General features: G+C 47.0%; 1 protein-coding gene across 4 annotated transcripts in view; it reads left to right on the top strand.

Annotated features, from left to right (window-relative positions):
- The first annotated feature begins 1,956 nt into the window (after positions 1–1,956).
- Positions 1,957–23,327, top strand: part of alms1 (ALMS1 centrosome and basal body associated protein) — a 38,541-nt gene continuing 17,170 nt past the window's right edge. For 3 of the 4 annotated variants that reach the window (XR_006771022.2, XM_014211683.3, XM_082955823.1), the window contains exons 1-13: positions 1,957–2,106; positions 3,561–3,621; positions 3,904–4,012; positions 4,835–4,979; positions 5,992–6,162; positions 6,380–8,218; positions 8,376–8,541; positions 9,494–11,209; positions 15,766–15,881; positions 19,794–20,387; positions 21,084–21,717; positions 22,443–22,604; positions 23,038–23,327. The exon at positions 23,038–23,327 is cut by the window's right edge and continues 1,225 nt beyond it. Coding sequence is in view for 3 of the 4 variants with exons in the window: in XM_014211683.3 (XP_014067158.3) it covers positions 2,065–2,106; positions 3,561–3,621; positions 3,904–4,012; positions 4,835–4,979; positions 5,992–6,162; positions 6,380–8,218; positions 8,376–8,541; positions 9,494–11,209; positions 15,766–15,881; positions 19,794–20,387; positions 21,084–21,717; positions 22,443–22,604; positions 23,038–23,327 (6,045 nt within the window). In the remaining variant the exon portion in view is untranslated. The remainder of the gene's footprint in view (positions 2,107–3,560; positions 3,622–3,903; positions 4,013–4,834; positions 4,980–5,991; positions 6,163–6,379; positions 8,219–8,375; positions 8,542–9,493; positions 11,210–15,765; positions 15,882–19,793; positions 20,388–21,083; positions 21,718–22,442; positions 22,605–23,037) is intronic. The other variant, XM_014211684.3, reaches the window with a different exon arrangement.

The raw sequence follows: 23,327 nt of genomic DNA, 5'->3' as shown, positions 1-23,327 counted from the left end.
TTGATCACTGTTTTACAGCCTGTGTTCGTAATGGCTGCTCAGTGAAACAACCTGTCCTGATTTGTCATAGACGCTTGAAAAAACTTTCATGAGCAAGCCTTCCTTCATGACCTGGCCTCTGTAAAATGATATAGAATCAGCTCCTCTGTCGAAGACGCTTGGACTTTCTTTTTTGATATTTTCAGTGGTATTTTTAACAAACACGCCACCATAAAGAAAATGAGAATTAAAAACAGGTTCAGCCCCTGGTTTGACCGTGATCTTGCAGTTACTCCACCTCAAGAATTGCATTTGGAGAAAGGCTCGGCACACGCATACTCAGGCTGACTGGCTCTCGTTCAGGCAAATGAGAAATAAGTGCACTCAGGCTATCTAGAAGGCCAAAGTTAATTACTTTAAGGAGCAGTTCTCTCTCTATGGGTCTAACCCCAAGAAGTTCTGGAAAACGGTTAAAGACCTGGAGAATAAACCCTCCTCCTCACAGCTGCCCATGTCCCTTAAAGTTGATGATGTCATTGTTACTGACAAGAAGCACATGGCTGAGCTCTTTAATCACCACTTCATTAAGTCAGGATTCCTATTTGACTCAGCCATGTCTCCTTGCCCGTCCAACATTTCCTCATCTCCCACCCCTTCTAATGCGACTATCCCCGATGCTTCTCCCTCTTTTTCCCGTGCCCCGCTACAAAGTTTCCCCCTGCAGGTGGTCACTGATTACGAGGTGCTAAAGGAGCTCCTGAAACTTGACCCCCCAAAAAACAACTGGGTCAGATGGTTTAGACCCTTTCTTCTTTAAGGTTGCTGACCGTATCATCTCCAACCTTTTTAACCTGTCTCTCCTATCTGGGGAGGTTCCCATTGCTTGGAAGGCAGCCACGGTTCGTCCTTTATTTAAAGGGGGAGATCAAGCTGATTATAACTGTTATAGAACTGCTATTTTGCCCTGTTTATCAAAAGTGTTGGAAAAACTTTATTGATGTCTATAGTATTCCCTCTGGTCTGCAATCTGGTTTCCGCTCAGGTTATGGACGTGTCACTGCAACCTTAATGGTCCTCAATGAGGTTTCCATTGCTCTTGATTTCAAGCAATGTTGTGCTGCTATTTTTATTGACTAGGCCAAAGCTTTTGATATGGTAGACCACGCTATTTATATATATATATGGTTGCTGATAATGGGCCTCTGTACACCTATGTAGATATTCCATAAAAGATCTGCCGTTTCCAGCTACAATAGTCATTTACAACATTAACAATGTCTACACTGTATTTCTGACCAATTTGATGTTATTTTAATGGACACATTTTTTTTGCTTTTCTTTAAAAAACAAGGACATTTCTAAGTGACACCAAACTTTTTGTTCAAAAGCTGGAAACGGCAGTTTACACAGAACCACCTTTGACAAATAATTCTCAGTGTGAAAACAAACTCTGGGATCAAACCACCTCAAAACAAGACATGGTCTGCCCCATTGTTTTCGTGACTAGTCAGCAAACATTTAAAAAAAATACATTTAAAAAAAAACAGATGTGTTTATATATATATATATATATATATATATATATATATATATATATATAGTAAACTAATTTAACACCAATAAACACATCTGTTTTTTTTTTTAAATGTATTCAGTAAATGTGTAACCTAGTAAGCCAGGAGCTGATTCTATATATATATATATATATATATATATATACTATGAAAGATAGCTATGCCTTTTTGGTCAGCTAACGTTAGCATCTTTAGCTAAACCACATATGTGGAAGTTGATGACACAACCTTTAAAACTACAATGTCTTTCAAGCATTATATCAGTCAATATTTGTTGTGTTAGTATAAGATACAGATAGATATATGTCAAACATATATATATATATATATTTTAAATTAAACAAATATATTTTACTCAACAGTTCAACACCTCTACATGTTTTTGCTCTTCCACTGCGTTAGATGTCGCAGTGAGGCAGATTCGAACTTGTTTCTTGTTGTTTTTTAGCGGGGTCGTAGCAACCGCCCTTCGATACGAACCTGGGCAGGAAGCGAAGCGTCGCTCGGCAACATGGAGCCTCAAGAGCTAACTTCTCCCGCAGACATCAACAGAGTAAGACATGTTCATTTTGTTGTATTCGCTACAAACAAACAGGCAATCTTTGGTGTGCGCAAAGTTACAGCGACTGAGGTATAAAATAACAGGACTTTAGACGAGACAAATGCGGAACCCCCCCTTGATTTAACGTTAACTAGCTAACGACGTTATCTAGCCGAGATAGCTAATTTAGCTAACAGTAACATGGCTAGATTAGCTAACGTTAGTTACATACATTAGTACAGGCACATAGAACAAGCAGCACAGTGGTGTGGGTTTACTACAGAAGCATTGAGGTTTAGCTACATTTATTTTGACCCATAAAACATTCACGTCTTGCCTGTTTCCCCTAACCACTCAAACCTAGGTAGTTAGTAACGTTAGTTATGATACAGTAACAAGCAAACTAACATATTTTCAGAGGTAGACGGGATCTAACAAATACTCCATCTAAACTTGAATCGCTTCTCAATTGCGATACGGCTCAAGAAACATAAAGCCCTTTACATTCATATCACATCAACATACATTCACAAATGAAAAATATACACTTCCTGTATACTGTGTTAATAATCGGCTTTATCACAGTTACAGCCAACAGTATGTTTCAGTGGACACGCTTCTGGTGGCCATCTGTTACACACAAGTGTTAGGAGCATGCGAGACAGATCGCTAATTCGATCATGTGGTCCCTCTGTCTTCCGTAACCATGCGCTGTAACATGGAGATATGGCCGTGTGGAAACACTAACCTTATAAATGTGTGTATCAATGTAACCTTTTTTTAAAAAAACACGTAATTGTTTTACAAATTCTCGCCGATATAAAAGATAATGTAGGTCCTACAGGCCCTGGTTTCTGCCTTAACAGCACTATCAACAAGGCAGGTCCTACAGGCCCTAGTTTCTACCTTCTTAACAACACTATCAACAAGGCAGGTCCTACAGGCCCTAGTTTTGTCACACCTGGACTACTGTTCAGTGGTGTGGTTAGATGCTAGAATGAGGGACTTGGGAAAATTTGCTCAGAACTATTTGATTTTGAACAGGGCAGAACGGCTGGCCCTTGGATGTACATGTCATTATATATATATATATATATATATATATATATATATATATATATTATATATATATATATATATATATATATATATATATAAATAAATAATGACCCTACAGAACTGAGAGCCATGGTCAAGAGCTAGCTTACTAGCCAGTCAACATAACTTATTAGGTTGCTGGAGCTGTCACCCTCAGGTCTGTCACCGAGTAGAAGGGAAGTAATCTAGCTGCTGTCTATGATCCACAATTAATAGCAACTAGCTATAGCTATGCAGATGTGCTAATGCTCCTATGTTCAGAACATGAACTATTGTTTTGAAGACTTAGTGTTTTATTCTGTGATGTTGCGGTTTTATTGAGGAGTTGGTGTTTTTTGTTGTTGTTTTAATTTTTTTCCATGTTTCAGAGGACTGAGTCATGGTTTCATCTCCCAGCAGAAGAAGACAGGAGTCAGTTCCTGGGTCTGGGTAAGACACCAGTCCACCTTGCTATGGAGGTTCAGTCTCAGCACTGTGTTAACCATACGTACAGACACACTTTCAACATGACAAGGAACTGACAACTCCAACAACAACAAGATGACAGATTTTGCTCTTTGAAATTAGCCGTCTGTCTGTTTCTCTCATAAAACAACCTTTCTGTTATGTTTTGTAACATGGGTCTCACAGAGGAATTAATCACCAGCAAAGATAACATTGTAATACATGTCGTTGTTTTTAATATGTTGGCTTTTTTTTTTCTTCCATTAGAATTTCAGGACAGTCGTCTGTCACCTGCCCTTGCTCTGCTACCAGAGTATGACTTCTCGGGATACTCTCTCTTCCAACAAACAACAGACTTAGAGTTTGCCCCTTTAAGGTAATGCTTTCTTCATTAGAAAATCAAATTGTTTATTAAAATAATAGTTTCATTACTATAATGAACAAAAGTCACTATATCAGTATGAATAGTTTTAGAGCAAACATCACTATATCAGCACCCACCTGTAGCATGCGCTCCAGCAGGTATATCTCACTAGTCACCCCTAAAGCCAATTCCTCCTTTGGTCGTCTTTCCTTCCAGTTCTCTGCTGCCAATGACTGGAACGAACTGCAAAAATCTCTGAAGCTGGAGACTCATATCTCCCTCACTAGCTTTAAGCACCAGCTGTCAGAGCAGCTCACAGATCACTGCACCTGTACATAGCCCATCTGTAAACAGCCCATCCAACTACCTCATCCCCATACTGTATTTTATTTATTTATCTTGCTCCTTTGCACCCCAGTATCTCTACTTGCACATTCATCTTCTGCACATCTACCATTCCAGTGTTTAATTGCTATATTGTAATTACTTCGCTACCATGGCCTATTTATTGCCTTAACTCCCTTATCTTACCTCATTTGCACTCACTGTATATAGACTTTTTGTTTTCTTTTTGTTCTACTGTATTATTGACTGTAGGTTTTGTTTATTCCATGTGTAACTCTGTGTTGTTGTATGTGTCGAATTGCAAATGAGAACTTGTTCTCAACTAGCCTACCTGGTTAAATAAAGGTGAAATAAATAAAATAAATAAATGAAATCGTTAGCATGAAATAAAAATGACATTTTCTCTATCACTAAAGTGTATGAAGACTAGCTGCTTATTGAAAAGTAACCCATGCTTGTGTTATGCACTTCTCCTGTTTGTCTTGTCAGGGGATCTCCATACGTGTCTGTAGCCTCTGAGAGGTTTCTGACACCACGGGCCAAGAAGGGCAGTAACGGCGTTGTCCAGCCGTCTGACCCTCACCGTGCCTCTCTGTCCCAGCATCCTCTGGCCTACACCTCCACCCTGTCTGAGGTCAGCTGATCTTTCTCTACCTGTAACCTTCAAAGAGTAACCAATGCTTGCTACTTCTTGTCCCTTTTACTGTGCTAGCCCGCCAAATGTAGCTAACACCGCCAGATCAGAGCTAAATGTAGCTAACACCACCATATCACAGAGCTAAATGTAGCTAACACCACCAAATCACAGAGCTAAATGTAGCTAACACCGCCAGATCACAGAGCTAAATGTAGCTAACACCACCATATCACAGAGCTAAATGTAGCTAACACCGCCAGATCACAGAGCTAAATGTAGCTAACACCGCCAGATCACAGAGCTAAATGTAGCTAACACCGCCAGATCACAGAGCTAAATGTAGCTAACACCGCCAGATCACAGAGCTAAATGTAGATAACCACCAGATCACAGAGCTAAATGTAGCTAACACCGCCAGATCACAGAGCTAAATGTAGCTAACACCGCCAGAGGAAACAAAGAATAAACAGAAAATTAACATTGTCTGGTGATATTGTTTAGTGGATCTGGTAGCAACAAGACAATTATAATAATTATTTAGGGGGTGTTTATATTTGTCCTGTTAGACACTGGTACAACTGTGTATTGGAAATGTGTTTCTCGCATATCCCAACTCCCCCCTAGACACCCCTAGGTAGTGGGGCCAGGTTTACCATTGTCACCAGCGCCCCTGGAGCAATTAGGGTTAAGTGCCTTGCTGAAGGGCACAAGTGACATATTTTTCACCTTGTCTGCTCTGGGATTCGAACCAGTGACTTTTCAGTTACTGACCCAAATGCTCTACTCTCGAGGCTACCTGATGCCCCGTAGCTGGTTTTGTTTTTGTGTTTGGTACGATTTATGCTGTCTGTCTCAGCACCCTCTGGGTCACACCTCCACCCTGTCTCAGCATCCTCTGGGTCACACCGACACCCTGTCTCAGTCCTGAGATGTATTCTTTCTGTCTCAGCATCCTCTGGGTCACACCTCCACCCTGTCTCAGTCCTGAGATGTATTCTTTCTGTCTCAGCATCCTCTGGGTCACACCTCCACCCTGTCTCAGTCAGAGGAGATGGCCAGTAGCTGCTGCTCCCTGTCCGAACACAGCATGTCCCCTGGTGACGGGTTGGGACAACCAGAGGAGGACCGCTACCCAGTCACCGTCAGGGATAACGAGGGGCAGAAGACTCATCGTTCTGGGGTACTGGTCGGGGGCAGTATCTATCCTATCTATCTATCCTATCTATCCTATCTATCCTATCTATCCTATCTATCCTATCTATCCTATCTATCCTATCTATCCTATCTATCCGTCTGTCCGTCTGTCCGTCTGTCTGTCTGTATATTTTCTCTATTGCTGGCATTACCATATCACCAAGTAAATGTCCTTGGCGAATAAAGGCAGTTCTGATCACTAGACACGTACCAGTCTCCTTGACCCAGACAGACCTCTGGCCGTGCTCCCTGACGACAGCGCTTCCTTCCTCAGCGGGGACATCCCTGCTAGAAAGCTGCTGGAGCTGCTCCAGAAGGACGTCGGCATGCCCAGCGGTAGCAGCAGTGCTGTCTCCTCTGTCTCTGAGATCTCTCTCAACAGGATTAACTTCTTTGGGGGAGAATCCAGGAGTGACAGCTGTGTTTCCAAACCAGACTGCTTGAGAGAAGAGAGGAATGTGAGCCAAAGAGTGCAGCCCAACGTCTCACCCGAGCTGCAGCCCGACGTCTCACCCGAGCTGCAGCCCGACGTCTCACCCGAGCTGCAGCCCGACGTCTCACCCGAGCTGCAGCCTGACATCTCACCACCAGTCACAGGGAGAAGAGAAGGCCCTCAAGGAGGAGCCTCCGTCTCACCCGAGAACACGGAGAAACTCAAAAGTAAACAGTCTTCACGGATGTCTGAAATTTCCAACATCACCATCCGTTCCCTAAGCAGCCAGCCGGATGAAAGCAGTAATGCGCTCCGCAGGCAGCTCTGCTCGGAGCTAGAGAAGAGTCTGGACTCTGAGCCTGGAGCAGAGTCCCAGGGAGGTGCCAGCCGTGGGCCCATAACCTCCTTACACAGTGAAGTCAACACACCTGACATTGTCACCAATAGACCTAACGTTTCAACCACTGGATCCACCAAAGGGAGGTTGAGCGTGACCAGAGGGCTACTGGCCAGTGTGTTAGGTCAAGGGGCTGGGGTCGGGGCCCAGTTTTCAGCAGGATTCAGTGTGGAGCGAGGACATAGGGAGAGAGACCTCTGGTCCTCAGGGAATCAGACAGGCATAGAACCAGACGTTTCGTTCCTGAGCCTCCTCCCTCAGCCCGTGTCCCAGTCCACCCCAGGTGTGTTCCTCCACGCTCCAGTCAGATCCAGCACTAAGATGTCTGCCCTCACCTTTAACATGGAGGTCTCTCAGCGTTCCTCAGACTCCAGAGTCTCGCCCCAGCCTGCTGTAGTCACCCTGCCTGATAGACACATCCCTGTCCAGGACCCCCTTCTGCCTGCCAGAGAGACAGTACAGGAGCCCTCAGGAAGAAGCCACCATTCTCTCCCCAGTCTCAACTACCTACAGAAGGTTGATGCCTGGAAGACCAACCAGAGTTCAAACAAGATGTCGTTCTATGACAACCTGTCTCTTCAGGGTTTCTCCGGGGTCTTTCCCAAGCAGAAGGCCTACGATGCAGTCTCTGACTCTCTGACCCGTATGCTGACTCTTCCACAGCTGGGCAACCAGACCCTCAGCAGGTGTGAATCTGGACCCTCCTCCCCTACCAGAGGGGAGGCAGCAGGTAGTGGTCTTCCCGAGAGAGAGGACACAGTCCGGCCTGTAGGAGGGCCATCCCCCCTATGCAGGTCTCAGTCCCACTCCTCCCTTAACACAGTGGTCACGTCTATCCAGAGAGCTCACCGTGCACAGACACACACTGACCAGGACAGCAGTCAGACACAGACAGAGGAGGAGAGTGCTCCAGGCCAGCCCAGAGAGTTTGAGAAAAACCAGGGAGTGTCAGACAGGGTTCAGTCAGGAGGTGGACCTAAACAGCCCTCTCACTTCATCAGCCTGGGACGCTTCAGTAACGTGTCATCAAACCGAGACGTCCTCTCCAGTTCCCAGGACAGTGGTCACAGTGGGCAGAACTTTGAGGTGTCCGTCAGGGCTGCTTCTTCTTCTGTGGTCAGTCTGGGGGTGGATAACTATGCCCCGTACTGGTCCTCCAAACCTTCCTCACCACACAAGGAGAGGGAGCTCAACATTGAAGAAAGGATTCCGGTAAGATTCATTTTAAAACTTATGTGAGGAGGGAAGGTGTCCAACGTTCTGCTCTGTTGATCCCTCTGCTGTTGATGTGAAAATAACACCATATCTATACAATAACATATTCTTATGGACTCACTGTGTATATGAATGTTTTGATTCTGATCTGCAGATGTACCTTCACAACCTTGGGATCGACCAATCTCCTTCTACGATCCTCAATCCCTTTGGACCTCGAGGGCCAATCAGAGAGCCAGAGTTCTCTCCCACTGATCTGTGCACCATAAAGGGATCCACAGCAACTGGCACTCCAACCAAGAGCACACAGCCTTCTGAAGGTAGGTAGATAGGTAACCATCCTAAAGGACAGCCTTCTGGTAGGTAGGTAGGTAGGTAGGTAGGTAGGTAGGTAGGTAGGTAGGTAACCATCCTAAAGGACAGCCTTCTGTAGGTAGGTAGGTAGGTAGGTAGGTAGGTAGGTAGGTAGGTAGGTAGGTAGGTAACCCATCTTAAAATACAGCCTTCTGAAGGTAGGTAGGTAGGTAGGTAGGTAACCATCCTAAAGGACAGCGTTATGAATTTATTCATATTATTTCATCCTTCCACCTCATATAGTCCACAAACAAATCTAGGGTTGCTTCCCAAGCCAGATGGTCGTTGGTTCTATTGGTTCAGTTGCCAGAGACACGACCCAGTCGTTCAGTCTTTTTGTTCTGTATCAATGGACGTGACCCAGTCGTTCGTTCTAAATGTTCTATTGCCATACTGGCTGGCAACGTTCTTATCCCTTGCTTGCTAGCTAGCCAACTACGGCTAATTTACAGTCACGTCAAACAGCGTAGCCAGAATAACAACAGTAGCTACATTTGCATTTTGTTTAATCTGTTTTTATTTGGACACATCCATAACAATGAGTTAATGAGGCGTGATTTCACCTGTCATAGAAAATGTGCTCTCTCATCAGGACACTGTGGTTCAGAGGAGCTAGCCAACAACACAGCTAAACACAATCACTTCAAACTGAAGCTGGAAAGACTTCAAACTAGCTGACCTTCGTCTCCATATAGTGGAGAGCCAGTTTATAAATTGCCTGGCTGGGCTGATGAGACAATGCATTGCACAGGTCAGATGGAACAGAGTAAATAGGCATTTTAACGTCATAGATTTAGCCGGTGGCAACTTGTGGAATAGACACCGTCTGGAATGCGGTTTTAACCAATCAGCATTCAGGATTAGACCCACCTGTTGTATAATAAAGTAACTTCCTCTCTTCTCCTGTGGTGTTCCCAGGCGACAGCCCTCATAAAGGAGAGTTCTCCAGGTCCAGCCTGCTGTCTGTGGCCTCAAGCATGTCCCTACCTCTCAGTGTGGACAGCCTCCATCTCTATCCCATAAGGAGCCAGGCAGAGAACACCAGGGGCTGCATGTCCTCCTCTCCGGGACCAGACAGAGACAGATCTCCCAGCCAGGGCAGTCTGAGGATGGCCCTCTGCCCCCTGGATATCTCAGTGGAGAACACAGAGCTCCAGGACTCCCAGCAGGATTCTCACTGCCTCCAGCCATCCTCCCCTGCACCACAGTCCACCCAGCCCCTTGACCTCCACATCTACCAGCTCCCTGCACCACAGTCCAATCATCAAAAGTACCCTGGCTTGCTTCCGGACCTACAGTCCTCTGAGCAACATCAGAGAGACAGAAGAGTTAATGTCTCTACCCAGGCTGCTATAGAGATGGCAGGGAGGCTTGAGTCCAGTGCTGACAGCTTATCTCAGTACAGAGACAGGGTCAAAAACAGCTTATCTCAATACAAAGATGGAGACAGAGACAGTTTATACAGTGACAGAGACATGGACGAAGACATCTTGTCTCAGTACAGAGACATGGACAGAGACGTCTTGTCTCAGTACAGAGACGGAGCAGTAGCATCCTGTCCCCAGGTTAACACCACCATGGATCGTAGTAATCCTGACGATTCCTTCGTAGGCTCCCAGACTCTTCAGGACATTAGGCTTTTGTTGGGTCGGGCTGAAAACATTGTGTCGGGCGGGTCCACCTCCTCTGGCGCCTCCTCCCACCTCCTCCACTCTAACGACGACATCCTGCTCCTCTCTCTCAGGAGGAAGATGGAGGGATTCCAGGACTCCTCCTTCACCTCCTCCTCTGGTGGGGCCGGGGTAGGGGACCCGAGGAGTCACTCCTCATTGCTTTGGGCCCGCTCCTCCTCTGACTCCATGCTGCCGGCAGATAGGAAGAGAGATGAGGAGAGGGAGAGCTCTGCCTACAGCGGGGAAGGTCATGTCAGGCTAACCAGAGAAGCAGAGCAGCTGTCCACACCCGCCAGAGAGGAGTCTGGGAGACTACTACGGGACAGTGAGCATTATGGGAGACCTCAGGACAGTTCTGAAAACAGAGAGCATTATGGGAGACCACCACAGGACAGTTCTGAAGACAGAGAGCATTATGGGAGACCACCACAGGACAGCTCTGAAGACAGAGAGCATTATGGGAGACCACCACAGGACATCTCTGGCAGTAGCTCCACTTTCCTCCTGACCGAATCCGTGCGGAGGGCGGAACCTGAGGGCTGCAGTGCCGGCCTCTCGGACACGAGGATTGGCCCTGTGCTGTTGTCAGTTATGCCGGTCAGCCAACCTGGTCCCTCATTGGGTGATGCTGGCGGTGGCAAGCTGCAACAGGCTCCAACAACAACAATGGGAGGAGGGAACACAGTGCAGGTGGCTCCAGCAGAGGGAAACTCTTCCTCTTCTTCGTTCTCCTGTCCCGTGGGCTCTGAGCAAGGGTTTGGAGGTCTGTCTGAGCCGGCCCGAGGTGGGGATCAGGGTGGAGATGCTCTGAGTGATGGTGGCGGCAGCAGCAGCAGCGGCGGTAGTTCCCTAGCAGCCAGGGTAGCCAGGCTGCTCCAGAGTGAGTCCCCGGCTACGGTGGTGTCCCTGTCCAGCCGAGCCAGTACCGCCACCTCAGACCTGGAGGAAAGCAGAGCAAGAGGTCAGTAACTAAACCACTACCAAGGTTTTGACCCAAATGGAGCCCTATTCTGTAGTGCACTACTTTTGACCAGGGCCTATTGGGCTCTGAGCAAACGTAGTGCACTAAGTAGGGAATAGGGCTCCATTTGGGAGTGTGATGCACTAACAGTACCTACCTAGGGTCTGCTTACCTAGTGGTATTGGGTAGGGATTAACACCAGTAACTGTCCTAGGAACACTTTACATTTCCCCCCCAATGTATGACGACATGGGAAATGACAACATTTTCCCCAATGTGGCACTCATGCAATTCCACAATATACACGTGAGCAGCAGCAGCTGGGCACATTATCCAACCAGGTGGAAGCCTTTAGTCTAGCGGATTTACTTTACACAAAGTCGCTATAAGTTCGAAGCACACACATAATTAAAACTGCCGGACTCCACACAAGACCCGAATGCAGTTTAAGAGTTCTCATCAGAACTGAAAATTCGATCTTGTTTTGACCCAAGCCCGGTGAGCTGAAGCCTGGTCTGGTACGACATCACTGAAGTTAAATGAGCCTGAAACCGGGGGAAAAAAGGCTGATTTTCTAGAAAACAGTAAGCTATATTGATTTAAACTGGTGTTGAGAACAACGGGGCGGAGGCAGGCAGCAACAGCAGTGTAGTGAGGAGACGAGGAAACGGCCATTGGACCTAGAAAAAGCCCAGAGGAAAACTCACCTTAGTTATGATCAACTGAATGATGAACATGTTGGAATAAAGTCAGCTAATACAATTAAAGGCCATGTCTCAAAGTCTTTCTTACAGTATACTGAAACTCCCTAAGTCATATCCAACTGATATACTCATTATGGGGCAGCAGGGTAGCCTAGTGGTTAGAGTGTAGGGGGGGCAGCAGGTAGTCTAGTGGTTAGAGTGTAGGGGGGACAGGTAGCCTAGTGGTTAGAGTGTAGGGGAGGCAGGTAGCCTAGTGGTTAGAGTGTAGGGGGGGCAGGTAGCCTAGTGGTTAGAGTGGAGGGGAGGCAGGTAGCCTAGTGGTTAGAGTGTAGGGGGGGCAGGTAGCCTAGTGGTTAGAGTGGAATGGAGGCAGGTAGCCTAGTGGTTAGAGTGGAGGGGCGGCAGGTAGCCTAGTGGTTAGAGTGTAGGGGGGGCAGCAGGTAGTCTAGTGGTTAGAGTGTAGGGGAGGCAGGTAGCCTAGTGGTTAGAGTGTAGGGGAGGCAGGTAGCCTAGTGGTTAGCGTTAGAGTGTTGGAGAAGTGCCCGTCTATCCGTAAATTAAGCATAACAAGACAATGGTGCCGTCTGGTCTGCTTAATATAAGGAATTTGAAAATATTTTTTGCCTACTTTTAATTTTGATACTTAATAAAGGAACGCCTCACCAATATCCAATGATCGGGCGTGGCGCGAATTACAAATACCTCAAAAATGCAAAAACTTCCATTTGACTATTTTACACCATTTTAAAGACAAGACTCTCCTTTATCTAACCACATTGTCTGATTTCAAAAAGGCTTTACAACGAAAGCAAAACATTAGATTATGTCAGGAGAGTACCCAGCCAGAAATAATAAGACACCCATTTTTCAAGCTAGCATATAATGTCACAAAAACCAAAACCACAGCTAAATGCAGCACTAACCTTTAATGATCTTCATCAGATGACACTCCTAGGACATTATGTTATACAATACATGCATGTTTTGTTCAATCAAGTACATATTGATATCAAAAACCAGCTTTTTACATTAGCATGTTTTGTTCAGAACTAGCATACTCACCGAAAACTTCCGGTGAATTTACTAAATTACTCACGATAAACGTTCACAAAAAACATAACAATTATTTTAAGAATTATAGATACAGAACTCCTTTATGCAATCGCGGTGTCCGATTTTAAAATAGTTTTTCGGTGAAAGCACATTTTGCAATATTCTGAGTAGATAGCCCGGCCATCATGGCTAGCTATTTTGACACCAACCAAGTTTGGCACTCACCAAACTCAGATTTACTATTAAGAAAAATTGGATTACCTTTGCTGTTCTTCGTCAGAATGCACTCCCAGGACTTCTATTTCAACACCAAATGTTGTTTTGGTTCCAAATAATCCATAGTTATATCCAAATAGCTGCGTTTTGTTCTTGCGTTCAAGACACTATCCAAAGGGTGAGGCGCCGGCGCGTATCGTAACAAAAAAAATTCTAAATATTCCATTATTGTACTTCGAAGCATGTCAAACGCTGTTTAAAATCAATTTTTATGCGATTTTTCTCGTAAAATAGCGATAATATTCCAACCGGGAGACGTTGTATCCGTTCAAACACTGAAAATAGAAAATGGAGTCGTCACATGCACACGCGCACCAGTGTCATTGTTCTCGGAACGACCACTTTCCAAAACCCCTACTGTTTTTCGCCCAGGGACTGCAGAGTTATCATTCCCCGTTCTGGCGCCTTCTGAGAGCCTATGGGAGCCTTAGAAAATGTCACGTTACAGCAGAGATCCTCTATTTTCGATAAAGAGGCTACAGAAGGCCAAGAAATGGTCAGACAGGGCACTTCCCATATAGAATCTTCTCAGGTTTTGGCCTGCCATATGAGTTCTGTTATACTCACAGACACCATTCAAACAGTTTTAGAAACTTTAGGGTGTTTTCTATCCAAATCAAATAATTATATGCATATTCTAGTTTCTGGGCAGGAGTAATAACCAGATTAAATCGGGTACGTTTTTTATCTGGCCGTGAAAATACTGCCCCCTATCCTAAACACGTTAACCTCTTACATCTAGACGTTCCGCTAGCGGAACACCTGCTCCAATATCCAATGATAGGCGTGGCGCGAATTACAAATTCCTCAAAAATACAAAAACTTCAATTTTTCAAACATATGACTATTTCACAGCATTTTAAAGACAAGACTCTCCTTTATCTAACCACACTGTCCGATTTCAAAAAGGTTTTACAGCGAAAGCAAAACATTAGATTATGTCAGCAGAATACCAAGCCAGAAATAATCAGACACCCATTTTTCAAGCTAGCATATAATGTCACATAAACCCAAACCACAGCTAAATGCAGCACTAACCTTTGATGATCTTCATCAGATGACAACCCTAGGACATTATGTTATACAATACATGCATGTTTTGTTCAATCAAGTTAATATTTATATAAAAAAACAGCTTTTTACATTAGCATGTGACGTTCAGAACTAGCATACTCCCCGCAAACTTCCGGGGAATTTGCTAACAATTTACTAAATTACTCACGATAAACGTTCACAAAAAGCAGAACAATTATTTTAAGAATTATAGATACAGAACTCCTCTATGCACTCGATATGTCCGATTTTAAAATAGCTTTTTGGTGAAAGCACATTTTGCAATATTCTAAGTACATAGCCCAGCCATCACGGGCTAGCTATTTAGACACCCGGCAAGTTTAGCCTTCACCAAAATCCGATTTACTATTATAAAAGTTTGATTACCTTTTGTTGTCTTCGTCAGAATGCACTCCCAGGACTGCTACTTCAATAACAAATTTTGGTTTGGTCCAAAATAATCCATCGTTATATCCGAATAGCGCCGTTTTGTTCGTGCGTCCCAGACACTATCCGAAATGGTAAATCAGGGTCGTGCGCATGGCGCAATTCGTGACCAAAAAATTCTAAATATTCCATTACCGTACTTCGAAGCATGTCAACCGCTGTTTAAAATCAATTTTTATGCAATTTATCTCGTAAAAAAGCGATAATATTCCGACCGGGAATCTCCTTTTCGGCAAACAGAGGAAAAATCACAAAGACGGGGGCGGCCAGGGCACGCGCCTAAGCCCACAGTCCCTTGATCGGCCACTTGAGAAAGGCGATAATGTGTTTCAGCCTGGGGCTGGGATGACGACATTCAGGTTTTTCCCGGGCTCTGAGCGCCCATGGAAGACGTAGGAAGTGTCACGTTAGAGCAGAGATCCTTTGTAAAAGATAGAGATGGCAAAGAAGTTCAAGAAATGGTCAGACAGGCCACTTCCTGTAAAGGAATCTCTCAGGTTTTGACCTGCCATTTGAGTTCTGTTATAGTCACAGACACCATTCAAACAGTTTTAGAAACTTTGGAGTGTTTTCTATCCAAAGCCAATAATTATATGCATATTCTAGTTACTGGGCAGGAGTAGTAACCAGATTAAATCGGGTACGTTTTTTATCCAGCCGTGAAAATACTGCCCCCTAGCCATAACGGGTTAAGTACATTTTTTGCAATTACATTTACTTTTAAATACTTAAGTATATTTAAAACCAAATGCTTTTAGACTTTTTTTTGAAGTAGGATTTTATTGGGTCACTCACTTTTACTTGAGTAATTTTCTATTAAGGTATCTTAACATTTACTCAGGTACGATAGTTGGGTACTTTTTCCCACCTCTGTTCCCAGGACACTTTGGATAAATATGATTTATTCCTGGTATTGAAACTTGGTAGATAAAAAAAAAAAAGCTAATTAAAGATCATCCCCCAGGTTATAACGTACATGTTGATGTTTGTTCCCAACTTGCCCTGATTGTGTCAAACCCCCAGAGTGGCTGAGGCTGAAGGTGTCTGGGCAGCAGTGTGAAACTCTGGAGCTCAACACGGTGGACAGACAACGCATAGAAGAGATAAAGAGAGAGATACTCTTTAATCACCCACTAAAGGTACTGTCATAGTCACTCCTACTCAATACCAAACACACACTAAAGGTACTGTCATAGTCACTCCTACTCAATACCAAACACCCACTAAAGGTACTGTCATAGTCACTCCTACTCAATACCAAACACCCACTAAAGGCACTGTCAGGAATCACTCCTCAACACCAAACGTATAGGCAAGGCTTAACTTCCTCACTGTCCGTTTTAAACCGTGTGAATGTTGTCTCATTTTGATGCCAGCCTCCTCTCCTTGGACTGCCCAGGTGTGGTGGGTAAGGTACCCGTGAGGTGTCTCAGGCATGGCATGGTGTGATGTTCCGAGAAATCTGTTTACCAACCTGTTACACCAACTCGCCTATCCTAGCATCTAAGCAGGTTTTTAGACATTTGGCAATTTTGTTGTAGTCCTGAACTAGCTCACCTTATTCACCTTGTCAAGGGCTTTATAATGAGTTGTAGTCCTGAACTGGGGCGGCAGCGTAGCCTAGTGGTTAGAGCATTGGACTAGTAACCGAAAGGTTGCAAGATCGAATCCCTGAGCTGATAAGGTACAAATCTGTCGTTCTGCCCCCTGAACAAGGCAGTTAACCCACTGTTCCTAGGCCGTCATTGTAAAATAAGAATTCGTTCTTAACTGACTAGTTAAAAAAAAGGTAATTTAAAAAATATCTAGCTCATCTTATTGACCTTGTCAAGGGCTTTATAATGAGTTGAGGATGTGTGCTAGCTCCGGTAATAGATCAAACACGTGGAATGGCTGGGTGTGGTAGTTCTCCAAGAATGTTGTTTACGAACCTGTTAACTATCTTTGCAAAGGTTGAACATTTTTGGGAACTGGAAGAAAAAAAACAGGTTTTCCAGCAATCCTAGTTGTAGGATTCCTGGTTTAACCTGCTTATTCCCTCCTAATTCCAGGAATATTCAAACCAGGATTTCTAGAAAACCAGGGAATTTTGGTAAAGATACAGGAATTTTGGTACAGATACAGGAATTTTGCAATCCTAATCTAAGCAGTTTGATACTATTGCTTCTCTCCGTTATGAGAAGGAAGATGGCGCCGTACTGTAAGGCTGCTGTCTTGCTAGCTCCAACCCGCTTTGCTATTTTGTGATTCTTTTGATGTTTTATCTTTACTTTTTTTGCACGAAATGTATCGGCTGTCATTTCTTATGTTCGACAATTACTTTTTGAATTATCAGATCGGCAGTTATTAACCTCAATTCCGGCTTCGACTTCGACTCATCTGGCCTGGGCTCTTTGTGTAATTCCGACGCAATTTTCGGGCTACCCAAGAGGAAATGCCGGGCCAAAAAGAAGCAGGGGAGGGGAATCCTGGCGAGATTAAGGCGACGGGAAAAGCGGCCACATCTTATCTCCATTCTATTGGCCAATCACTTGATAATAAATAAAATGGATGACCTCCGACCGTGGATTTGCTACCAACGGGACTCTCGTAATTGCAATATTATTTTAATTTCTGAAACTTGGTTTTCAGACAAGATACCCCTCATGGCTATTCAACTCGATGGATTCTCCATTCACCAAGCGGACAGGCCATTAGATTCACGGAAATCAAGAGGGGTTAGGGGTATGTCTCTTCGTCAACAGCAAATGATGTGTTGACTCTAGTGCAGTGTAAGTTTCTACCCATTGTTCACCCGGCTTGGAATACCTGATTGTGAAATGCAGACCCATCTACCTCCAGAGAGAGTTTATTTGTTATCAAACTGCTGTAGATATTCCACCTCAGGACAACCACAACAAGCTGGAACTTAACGAACTGTACGAGGCTATGAACAAGCAGGAATCCATAGCTGCTTTTAAATCCCGACACGTAATGCCCGACTTCCATCAACACGTCTCCTTTGCCACTAGGGGCGATAAAGACCACTCTTACTCTACTCACACACAAGCGTTAAAGGCCCTCCCTTATCCCCCCCCATGATTCTATACTCCTGCTTCCTGTCTACAAGTAGAAGAAGCTCGGACAGGAACTACCTGTGACGCTCTCCATTGAGAAATGGTCCTCCGAATCGGAGGCTATGCTACAGGACTGCTTTGCTAGGTCTGACTAGAATATGTTCTGGGACTCCGTCAATAGTGTCGACAAGCTCACCACCTCCGTCACCGTTTTCATTAGGGAATGCATCGCCGATGTCGTCCCCACAGTGAGGGTTCGCTGCTTAACCCAATCGAAAGCCCTGGTTTAACACAGAGGTTGGTGCTAAGCTAAAGGACTGGGCTACCACACACAGAGCTATCACAGACAACCCTGGAGGCTACGGCTGAGGACAGGAACAAGTACAAGAACTCCCACTATGACCTCTGCAGAGCCATCAAACAACAAAATGACGATATATAGGGACAAGGTGTAATTATATTACACAGGCTCTGACGTTCACCGCATGTGGCAAGGGGCTACAGTCCATTACGGATTACAAAGGAAGACCCAACAGTGATCTGCCCAACGATGCCTCTCTACCAGACGAACTCAATGCATTTTATGCAGACATCCGATAAAAACAACACAGAGCCGTGCATGAGGGCACCCGCTGACCCAGAGGACTGGGTTATCTCACTCTCAGTCAAGTCCTAAGGTCCCGGGGCGAGTTCTCAGAGCATGCGCAGAACAGCTGGCAGGCCTATTGACTGTTATTTTCAACCTCTCCTCGTCCCAGTCTGTAATCCCCACATGTTTCAAGCTGACAACCATCACTCCTGTTCCCTTGAACTCTTGAGGCTACCTGCCACAATGACTACCACCCTGTAGCACTCACACCTGTAATCATGAAGTGTTTTTTGAAAGGCTGGTTATGGCACACATGAACTCCACCATCCCTGACACCCTGGACCCACTCCAATTTACATACAGCCCCCAGCAGATCCATAGACGACGCGATATCAAATTGCACTCCACAATTCCCTCACCCACTTAGATAAGCAGAAATACCTATGTGACAATGCTGTTCATTGACTACAGCTCAGCGTTCAACCCCAGTCCCCTCCAAGCTCGTCACTAAGCTTGTGACCCTGGGACTGAACACCTCCCTATGCAACTGGATCCTAGAGGGAGGGGGGCAACTGGATCCTAGAGGGAGGGGGGCAACTGGATCCTAGAGGGAGGGGGGCAACTGGATCCTAGAGGGAGGGGGGCAACTGGATCCTAGGGGGAGGGGGGCAACTGGATCCCAGGGGGAGGGGGGCAGCTGGATCCCAGGGGGAGGGGGGCAGCTGGATCCCAGGCGGAGGGGGGCAGCTGGATCCCAGGGGGAGGGGGGCAATTGGATCCCAGAGGGAGGGGGGCAACTGGATCCTAGGGGGAGGGGGGCAACTGGATCCTAGGGGGAGGGGGGCAACTGGATCGTAGGGGGAGGGGGGGCAACTGGATCGTAGGGGGAGGGGGGCAACTGGGTCCTAGAGGGAGGGGGGCAACTGGATCCTAGGGGGACATGTGTCCTCTCCAGCATGCTGTTCAGTGATTTGGAGGGTTGTGGTGTTTTGGGACATGTGTCCTCTCCAGCATGCGGTTCAGTGGTGTGTAGACAAGCCTTCTACAGATCTTTTCCTTTCTACTTTATTTGCGATTGAATTCATAAAAGCAGTCAACTGGTTCAATCTTGGATTTGGGAGAAATGTTTGAGTTAACGTCGCTTTTTATTTTTCTGGTCAGTTGATTCTGGTTCTTTCTGGTCAGTTGATTCTGGTTCTTTCTGGTCAGTTGATTCTGGTTCTTTCTGGTCAGTTGAAACTGGTTCTTTCTGGTCAGTTGAAACTGGTTCTTTCTGGTCAGTTGAAACTGGTTCTTTCTGGTCAGTTGAAGCTGGTTCTTTCTGGTCAGTTGAAACTGGTTCTTTCTGGTCAGTTGAAACTGGTTCTTTCTGGTCAGTTGAAACTGGTTCTTTCTCCTTTGTTCAGAGCCAGAGGAGCATGGACACGGACAGCAGTAGTGCGTCCAGCCTTGTAGGTCCAGGGGGCCAGCCTCCCTCCCTACCCCAGCCTGAGGAGCAGTTGGATGGGGAGCAGCAGCAGTTCAGGGCCCTGAGGGCAGCAGAGGACTGTCTGTCCCACCAGCTACAGCAGTTGAGCGGGAATCCGTTTGACGACAGCGTTGAGCTGCGTACCCCTCTAAGGCAGGACCTAGAGGCCCGGGTCAGACAGATCGCCCTCCGAGAGGGGATATACGTCCTCCCTAGAACTCACCTTCCACCCCTCACCTCCATCACCATTGCCACCTCCCGCCGCTCCCCTCTCCCCGAGCCTCTACAGGTGTCCCAGTTCACCTTAGATGGGGTCTCCCAACCCACAGTGCAGGGGTGGCTACCTCAGACACAGCAGCAGGAGAGGGAGAGCAACGCCACCTCAACACCCTGCTCCGTGTCCAGAGACTCAACCACCACGACTGGATCACAGGCCAACAGCAGCAGTCTGTACCCCAGAGACAGAAAGACACGCCTGGGCCAGGAGCGGGGCCAGGAGCGGGGCCAGGAGCCGGGCCAGGTAGAATCCCAGGTGAATCTATCTTTACTGACTAAAGAACTGACACTGTTTTTCACACTCAGATCTGTTATAGACTGACACTGGTATAGACTGACACTGGTATAGACTGACACTGGTATAGACTGACACTGGTATAGACTGACACTGGTATAGACGGACACTGGTATAGACGGACACTGGTATAGACGGACACTGGTATAGACGGACACTGGTATAGACGGACACTGGTATAGACGGACACTGGTATAGACGGACACTGTTATAGACTGACACTGGTATTCACACTCAGATCTGTTATAGACTAACACTGTTATAGACTAACACTGGCATTCACACTCAGATGACCTGGTGTTTAAGAAAAGGAATGTCCTTTGGACCATAACACTGTCACACTCTCTCTCCCTCTCCCCCCCTCTTCCTCGGTCTCCCCCCCCCCCCCTCTTCCTCTGTCTCCCCCCCCCCCCCTCTTCCTCGGTCTCTCCCTCTCCCCCCTCTTCCTCGGTCTCTCCCTCTCCCCCCTCTTCCTCTGTCTCCTCCCCCCCTCTTCCTCTGTCTCCTCCCCCCCTCTTCCTCGGTCTCTTCCTCTGTCTCCTCCCCCCCTCTTCCTCGGTCTCTCCCTCTCTCCCTTCTTCCTCGGTCTCTCCCTCTCTCCCCTCTTCCTCGGTATCTCTCTCTCCCCCCTCTTCCTCGGTCTCCTCTCCCATCCAGCTGCCTGGTAGAGACCAAGAGAACCACTTTACTGGTCCCCCCCACTCCGCAGCTCCTCTCCCTCTGACCCCAGGCATGTACGGACAGATGTCCTGTTCTCACCCCGACGTAGGGCGTCCTGGGTCCATCATGGGTTCTGGAGAAGACTGGGTCTCTGGAGCTTGGACCACCAGGACGGGTTATGTCTCCCACCTCCACCTCACCCTTTCCCCTGGTCCTAAAGGGGCTGAAGAGAGGTCCCGGAGACTTCTGTCCTTTGCTCCTGTCAGACACTCCTCTGCTGTCTCCAGCAGTATTGACGTAGACAAGAGCCCAAGTTACGCCCCCGAGCCTTCCCCGGCCAATCAGACGGGGTCGCAGGAGAACAGAGATCCGATTTGTAGACAGGGGCAGGAGACGGCCGACGCCTCAGCCCAGATCACCACGGGAACGTCAACGGCAACCTCCACCTTCCCACAATGCTTCACACCTCCCCAGAGGCTGACTGGTACCGGTCCGTCTAGGCAGGCGGCGCTGTCGGTTCTGTTGCCATATAAGCCACACGGTAGTGAGATGTTCTACGTATCCCAGACACATCCTGACCCACAGCTTTCCCCGGTACGGTCTGACTCCATCGGGGAGAGTACCCACCCAGGTACAACATCTCTTATCTAGCTAGTTAAAATACATTATTTACACATTTATAAACTATCTATAGTCAGACTGACAGGAATTCCAGAGCTTTCAATAATGAATGATCCCCTTGGTCTAGAGAACTCCTATAGGCTAACTGAGATCGTCCTGTAATAGATGCAGCCACCTGGCCTCTCCTCCTCTCCTCTGGCCTCTCCTCCTCTCCTCTCCTCTGGCCTCTCCTCCTCTCCTCTGGCCTCTCCTCCTCTCCTCTGGCCTCTCCTCCTCTCCTCTGGCCTCTCCTCCTCTCCTCTGGCCCCTCCTCTCCTCCGCTCCTCTGGCCCCTCCTCTCCTCCGCTCCTCTGGCCCCTCCTCTCCTCCTCTCCTCTGGCCCCCCTCCTCCTCTCCTCTGGCCCCTCTCCTCTGGCCCCTCCTCCCCTCTGGCCCCTCCTCTCCTCTGGCCCCTCTCCTCCTCTCCTCTGGCCCCTCTCCTCCTCTCCTCTGGCCCCTCTCCTCTGGCCCCTCCTCCGCTCTCCTCCCCCAGGCGGGTCGCAGCTGGTCTTTTGTAACAGACACCGTGTATCAAATGAATTATTCATGTTCCAGTGTGAGTGTGCGGAGAGAGACAGAGGCAGTGTTGAGTCCCAGGTCCGACAGCGATGATCCTCAGAGAGAGTGAGAGAGACACGGCTTCCTCTCCCGAGCCACTCGCCCGTTCCTCTCTCTCGCTCTCTCTCTTCTCCCCAGGCTCGGACGACGCGGTGCCCCCTCGCTTCAACATAGAGATCCTGGGGTCACGAGAGCAGCAGGTGGACAAGGTGGTGGACAGGGGGGTCAACATCAAACACACAGAGGGTATCTACAGCAAGAGACTAAGACTGGGAGAAAACTACAGTATGGAGAGGACAGGTGAGCACTCAGTATAGTGAGGGTTTAACACTGGTGGGGATGGACTGGGTCAGTATAGTGAGGGTTTAACACTGAGGGAAGGACCGGGTCAGTACAGTGAGGGTTTAACACTGGGGGAAGGACCGGGTCAGTATAGTGAGGGTTTAACACTGGGGGGAAGGACCGGGTCAGTATAGTGAGGGTTTAACACTGGGGGGAAGGACTGGGTCAGTATAGTGAGGGTTTAACACTGAGGGGAAGGACTGGGTCAGTTTAGTGAGGGTTTAACACTGGGGGGAAGGACCGGGTCAGTATAGTGAGGGTTTAACACTGAGGGGAAGGACCAGGTCAGTATAATACACAGTATGTATATTTTTAATGGACAGAGTCACTGCTTTGTGTGTGAATGTTATTTTCTCTTGAATTCTTAACCAGATACCATTTCCACTCTCAGGTACCACGGTGCCATTGGATGAAGGCCAACCAATGATTGACCAGCATGCTACACAGTCAAAATTCTTCTCTCATGTCACAGGAGGGTTAACCAGAGGACCTGCTGTACCATCCACCACCACTAGAGGACCTGCTATTCCATCCACCACCACTAGAGGTCCTGCTATACCATCCACCACCACTAGAGGTCCTGCTATACCAACCACCACAACTAGAGGTCCTGCTGTTCCAACCACCACCACTAGAGGTCCTGCTGTTCCAACCACCACCACTAGAGGTCCTGCTGTTCCA

Source organism: Salmo salar, chromosome 09 (genome assembly GCF_965601325.2).
Source record: "Salmo salar chromosome 09, fSalSal1, whole genome shotgun sequence".
Taxonomy (NCBI): domain Eukaryota; kingdom Metazoa; phylum Chordata; class Actinopteri; order Salmoniformes; family Salmonidae; genus Salmo; species Salmo salar.
The sequence above is the reverse complement of the archived record's forward strand: the minus strand, read 5'-3'. Positions and strand labels throughout refer to the sequence as shown.